Source organism: Setaria viridis, chromosome 1 (assembly GCF_005286985.2).
Source record: "Setaria viridis chromosome 1, Setaria_viridis_v4.0, whole genome shotgun sequence".
Classification (NCBI taxonomy): domain Eukaryota; kingdom Viridiplantae; phylum Streptophyta; class Magnoliopsida; order Poales; family Poaceae; genus Setaria; species Setaria viridis.
The window spans coordinates 26,869,250-26,875,550 of record NC_048263.2 but is presented as its reverse complement, the minus strand read 5'-3'; the positions used below and the strand labels follow the sequence as shown (position 1 = coordinate 26,875,550).

The window sequence follows — 6,301 nt, the reverse complement described above, 5'->3', positions numbered from 1 at the left end:
AATTTTTTTCGCGTGAGTATATTGAGCGTCCATTTTTTTTAAAAATAAAAAGATTAGTGTGCGCGTTTTAAAGAGAGTAAATGTGTTTTTTATGCCACGGCCCAGCCCACAATCCTGGCCCGGCTCATACAGGATATGTTGTTGCTTTCCCGCAGTCCGCTCCTTTCACGGACCGCTCGGTCCGTCGCGGCCCCACCCCTCTCTCAAAAGGAAAGAAAACGGACGCGACCAAACCAAACCGACCAAACCCCTTGGGCCGCTAAAACCCTAGCTCTCTCCCGCCGCCGGCGAGAGTCCGCGGCCATGGAGCACCTCCGGTGGCGCCCCACGGTGAACGAGCGCGCATTCATCGAGCGCTCGCTCGAGTCCGACCTCCGCGTCGACGGCCGCCACTCCTTCGACTTCCGCACACTCAAGATTACCTTCGGCAGGTACATCCACCTCCACGCCTCACCCCCACCTTCTTACCTAGTCCCATCTCAGTTACGTCCCACTCCTCCGGGTCGAGATTGCTCCTCGGCCGTCAATGGCCGCGCGCAATTTGGTCTCGCCGCCGCGGCGGCTTGGCCTCGCTTTGCTCCGGCGCGTGGCGATTTTGGGCGTTGACTAGGCGAGTGGGTTTGCTTCCATATTGATATAATGATATTGCTATTGGGAACTCCAGGGAGGACGGTTCGTCGGAGGTGCAGCTAGGGGAGACACACGTGCTCGGCTACGTGACCGCGCAGCTGGTGCAGCCCTACAGGGACAGGCCGAACGAGGGGACGCTGGCCATATTCACAGAGTTCTCGCCCATGGCCGACCCCGTCTTCGAGCCTGGGCGTCCTGGAGAATCAGCAATTGAGCTTGGCCGAGTCATCGACCGTGGCCTCAGGTCCCCAGATTCTTGTTTCTCTTTTATTTCATCAAAGGATTTTGAGCGCGGAGTCTAATGAGGATTTCTTTCTGTGCTTATGTCTTTTCCAGGGAGAGCCGGGCCGTGGACATGGAGTCCCTGTGTGTTGTTGCTGGGAAGCATGTTTGGTCTGTGCGTGTCGACCTTCACATCTTGGATAATGGAGGGTACGGGTTATTGGGTTATGCATTGTCTGATGATATAATTAATTTGTCAACACTTTCAAGTTACAGTTCTAAGCTTGTCCATTGCCATGCTTTCCCTCAGGAATCTCATTGATGCAGCTAACATTGCTGCGTTGGCAGCCTTGTCTACTTTCCGGAGGCCTGAATGCACAATTGGTGGGGACGATGGTCAGCAAGTTATAGTACATGATCCTGAGGTAGACACCCACTTGCAATGTGTTCTGCTTTATATCATCTTGCTAATATATCATTCAAAGTTCAAGCACCCTTGTAAAGCATTAGATTCACTACTTTACTAGGTTGTTATGAACAATTTGCAGGGTTCCCATAAATTTCAGTACACACAACTTCAATATAGACCCATTGCTAGTTGTCACATTCTGACCTGCTTTGTTGACACCACTGACCTATCTTGTGTTCTGTTTCTTATGTATTTTACAGGCCAGGGATCCAATCCCTCTTACAATACATCATATGCCCATTGCTGTAACCTTTGCATATTTTGGTGAAGGTAACATCGTGGTACGTCCCTATGTTTCAGGAGATTAAACTGATTTTGAGTTTTTGACTAATGGCCATCATGTTCTATCATTGTCATCCTCAATTGTGTAACTTAATCTTTTTGTGTAGGTTGTTGACCCCACATACAAGGAAGAAGCAGTAATGGGAGGGAGGATGACTGCTACAATTAACTCAAATGGTGATATTTGTTCCATCCAAAAAGCTGGTGGGGAGGGCGTCATGTCAAGTGTTGTTATGCAGTGTTTAAGAATTGCTTCGGTTAAGGCTGCTGATATAACAAGCAAAATAAAGAAAGCAGTAAGTGAGGGGCCTCAAATTGATGACTAGCCAAGGTGTCCATGCTTCGATAGGGATCCCAAATGAACAAGTTAAAAACCAAATCACGTAAATGATGTTAATTGCGTTATAGTGAAATTCTATGGCATTTACTTTTGCATTACAAAATTCCTTCTTTACCTACATAAAGATTATGTTGCATATTTACTTAGTTGAAAAATGTTCACTTACACTACATCAGCATCTGCAGCAGACTACATTCCCCGTTTTACTCAATAGAAATATTTTCCCTTATACTAGCAATCTCTCCACTAGATACACATGCAAATTTAGCCCGTTTTACTCACCAGAAATATTTTCCCTTATAGTAGCAACCTCTCCACTAGATACACATGCAAATTTAACCAAGTCAAGCAATTTCTGTGAACGTTGATGCTCCAGAAGCGAGAACTGAACCTACGGCATCTCTAGCATTTGTTCTATGGAGGGGTGCTAGTAGCAGAAAATGAGAAATAAAGTAGCAAGCACAATGCATTGCAGAAAAAATTCAGGTGGTGCCACAATTTGAGCACCAGTTCGGAGGAATAAAAAGAACACACTGTTCACTTGTCAGGGATGACACACTGGACGTGCACCATCTGAGTGACCACTGACCATGTCTCCAGATTGGGTTCATTACAATGGCTGCCGGCCGCCAGGAGTTGAATAGAATCCATTGTACTCATGTTTCCATAGCAATGAATATCATATGCAATTATAGCCTTCTATTGATTCTGTGGGCTTGAAAACAAACATGTGAGCTGATCAATCCTTAAGTAGAGATACACTAGATTGAAAAGCCACCTCATCGGAGCTAAATTAATATAAACATGTCATTCAAATTGTTTTTTTACCTCTCTTTCGAACATGAGTGAAGGCGTGAAGAAAATGAGACAGAATGCAGGGAGGACTGAAGAGAGGTTGTATCTACGGTTAGTGGCAGTGGCAAGTACCTTCCCACTGAGGATGTAGGGACACTGGCCTCAAGCGCTGGGTGGGAACCTGATTAGTTGTGTGAGAGGAGGGTGGACACAAATGGGTGGGAGGCTGTGCTGGGTGAGGTAGTACTGGTGGGCCCACATGACGCAGCTGATTATTTTGTGAGAGGGAAGAGGGGGTTTGAGGTGGTAGAATTGAGGACCACCGCCACTAAATGTGTTTTTTAAAAGTACAAATATTGCAGTTTACATGTCTTTGAACATTTTATGGAATGCAAAACTATACAGATTATGATTCTCATTCAACAGTTGGCTTTGCATTTCATCAAGCATCAAACGGTTGTATTCTTTGGTTTCAGGTAGACTCATACACCACTGAGAAAGCTTTAAAGAAAGTAAAACGTTTGCCAACCTCGTTGCCTCAGAAAATTAATGTTACTGATGTAACTATGGAGGATAAAGGTGATGGTGAATTGGAAACGCAAACTGTGAAGACACCCAGTGATGTTCAGGAGATAAGCAAAGGTGATGAGGACCATCGAAATATAAAAGGGAATTCACCCTTGACTGGGGACAGAATTGCTAAACACAAACAAACATCAACATTCATTGGTGGTCCATCAAATTGGTAGCGATTAGTCTGATGTTTTGTTTACCAAGTTGTAGATATTTAGCATTAAATATTTGCTTGACACAAGTTTTTGCCAACTGGTCCTGATTTTTGCCATGTAGGGACCCATATTCTAAAGGAGTTTCATTAAGCTCCCTCAGAATTTCTCAGTTGCCGGGTACTGCTAATTTTGTTTACATACCATGAGTTCTCTTTTTGCTTCTAACTGCCAATACAAACTCTCTGTGATGTGCTTGCAAACATTCTTTGGTTGGCATTTTTAGTGCCCATTGATGATGAAAATACCATCGTTATGGCTTGTTCCCCCTGTTATTCTGGTCATGTTTTTACTGCCTCTTAGGCTATGGCATTTGCTTGGTCGCCCTTTTCCATGTTTAGGGGCGCGTATGTAATCTAGTTCCAGTGGGGTGTGTTCTGTACTCAGGTTGGACACATTTGTTTTCTCCTCCTTAATGAAATGACACGCAGTTCTCCTGCGTCGTTCGAGAAAAAAATTCTGGTCATGTTTTGGTACTTCATTTAGGGCTGATATATATTCTACTCCGTCCCAAATTACTATTCATTTTGGCTTTTCTAGATTCATAGGTTTTGCTATGCACCTAGATATATGCTATGTTTAGATATGTAGCAAAAGTTATGTACCTAGAAAAGCCAAAACGAATAGTAATTTGGGACGGAGGGAGTGCTTTCAGTCCTTTAAATTCTGATATGTATAAATCTGCCTCAGCCAGTCCAGAGACATCCTTCAGTTTACGGTCATTTTGATTTGACATACTTAATCTGCTTGAGCCTTCCTTGAGGAATCTTTTTTATGTCTTAATTTTGCCAAGACTGATTCTCCTCATGAGTTCAGATACAGTTTCTTATGATCGTTTAACGCTCCACATGCAGATCCGGCAACTATGGGTAAGGCCAGCAGCCATGAGGATGCCCAACCAATGTTAACTGAATCATCCAATGCTGAGGTGAAAAGCACATCAAGCTCTGGGGCTGCTGGAGAGTCAGAAGAGGCCCAGGAAACTGGATCTCCAAAGAGCCTAAAAGATGCTATCAAACCAAAACACAAAAGAAAGAAGAAGAAAACTGACAGGAGTTAGATTAATCGCAAGCCTAAGGTGAGTGGTCAGTTGTGTAGTTCTGTAGTTTGTGTGGGCATTCTTACTAATAAGTCCTGACTACACTTTGCCAATGTTAAATTACACGCTGCTCGTCGTGATTATTGCACATGCTACAGTTGTATGCTATGCCTATTGAGTACTCTAATGCTAAAAAATGTGATGGTATCGTTCTGCAGGTAAATCAAATGATAGCCTACAACTCCCATTCAAATTCTCCTGACTGATGGCTCTTCTTCGGAGCGGCATGCTTGAGGGGTTTATTCTGTGTTTTTAGACGTTACTGATGCAAGTGACCACAAGCAAATTTTGTACAAGCTGTAAAATTGTATTCTAGGAATGGTCAAGTTTTCAGTAAACTTTGCAACTAGCCTTGTGATGCATGATGTCCCTGCTTATCCTTATTCGATGTCATGCTCGAATGTTTGTACTGAGCAGCAATGCTGGAATGGAATTAATTTGTTAAGGACTCATGCGCTCCACGGTACCGTTAATCCATCAACTTCTGTTGTCAACGGTCGTTAAAATGGACCTGAACAGTTTTGACACCTTGAAGAACAGTTACTCATTGAGAAACGAGTAAACTTCGGCCGTAACCTCATCTAACCCTGGTCTGATGGAACATCAAACTTGTATAATACAAAATGACTGCATTCTTGCGTTTCAAGGGTTGACCTGGGATCCGTCATAGGTACGGGAATTAAACTGAAATCTGCATTCTCGTTTCAAAAAAGAAAAAGAAAATCAGTAGGGCAAAGGAACTGAAATCGCCATCAACTCTCCCATCCGATTGCCTTTTCAAAGAGACCCTTTCTTCGAAGTTTTCTCTTTGTTTAAACTTATTGTTCTACTAGGCTGCTAGCATCAAGTCTAAACTCCGTTTCGAAGTTAAATTTTGGTGGCGGACCATTGTTGCGTTACCTTTCGGCAAGGGCTGGGCCTACTGTTTCCGCTGGTTTGAATAATAGCATTCACGCATCATCTTTTCAATACAAACTATTGCAATGGATCATGCGTTTTCAACCGTAATAAAGAATCACCTTCCCCCTCATGGGAGACAGACTGGTGAACAGTCTTCTGGTCGATGCTTGCTATAAATGCTTTGCAAAATCGGGCCTGTTAATGTTCATGTTACAGTTAGAATTTTTCAGAGCCTCGAGGCTCCCAGCCTTCTAGACTTGTTCGTTGTTCTTTCTATTGCTTCACATTTTTTTCTAATTTTATTGTGAAATATTAGAGGAAACCAAAACAGCAACCTGCAGACGAGAGATGTGTTAACAGAAATGTAGAATGATTCAGGCTCTGTGTGAGAGGCCAGTAAGGCAGAACATGGGCTGACATGGTAGTATTTTGAATTTTAAGATGCTTTGGGTTATTTGTCAGCACATCAGAGCTGCTACTGTTTGCTAAGGCATTCGCTATGTACTAGTTGAATTCCAATTCAAATCGGATGGAGTCATACTATCCCGATTCGTCACGGATGGTATGCAAAAGCACTTTTGGTCCATCTGAAGATTGTAAAGATTGTGTGAATGAATCCAACACCCTAATTTGTATTCTGCGCCTGATTTATTCAAATGTGCAACATTGATATTATTCGATTCTTTCACTGTAATGGGATATATGGCCTGTGTTCAAAGTATTATTCAAATGTCTACCATTCTTGGCTTGATCTAATACTCTCTCTGTTTCATGGTACT

The 6,301-nt window shown here is 43.1% G+C and overlaps 1 protein-coding gene across 3 annotated transcripts; it reads left to right on the top strand.

Annotated features, from left to right (window-relative positions):
- The first annotated feature begins 220 nt into the window (after positions 1-220).
- LOC117860320 (exosome complex component RRP45A) lies at positions 221-5,072 on the top strand. Of its 3 annotated transcripts, XM_034743595.2 has the most exons (10): positions 222-431; positions 665-874; positions 967-1,062; positions 1,163-1,277; positions 1,522-1,602; positions 1,711-1,899; positions 3,215-3,483; positions 3,588-3,643; positions 4,378-4,601; positions 4,781-5,072. In XM_034743595.2, the coding sequence occupies exons 1-9, from the start codon at positions 304-306 to the stop codon at positions 4,581-4,583; spliced, it is 1,350 nt and encodes a 449-aa protein (XP_034599486.1). In that variant the 5' UTR covers positions 222-303; the 3' UTR covers positions 4,584-4,601; positions 4,781-5,072. The 3 variants fall into 3 exon arrangements, with proteins under 3 accessions (XP_034599499.1, XP_034599486.1, XP_034599491.1); XM_034743600.2 differs by lacking the exon at positions 3,588-3,643 and having other exon boundaries at positions 3,215-3,380; XM_034743608.2 differs by lacking the exons at positions 3,588-3,643; positions 4,781-5,072 and having other exon boundaries at positions 221-431; positions 4,378-4,602.
- Positions 5,073-6,301: the final 1,229 nt, after the last annotated feature.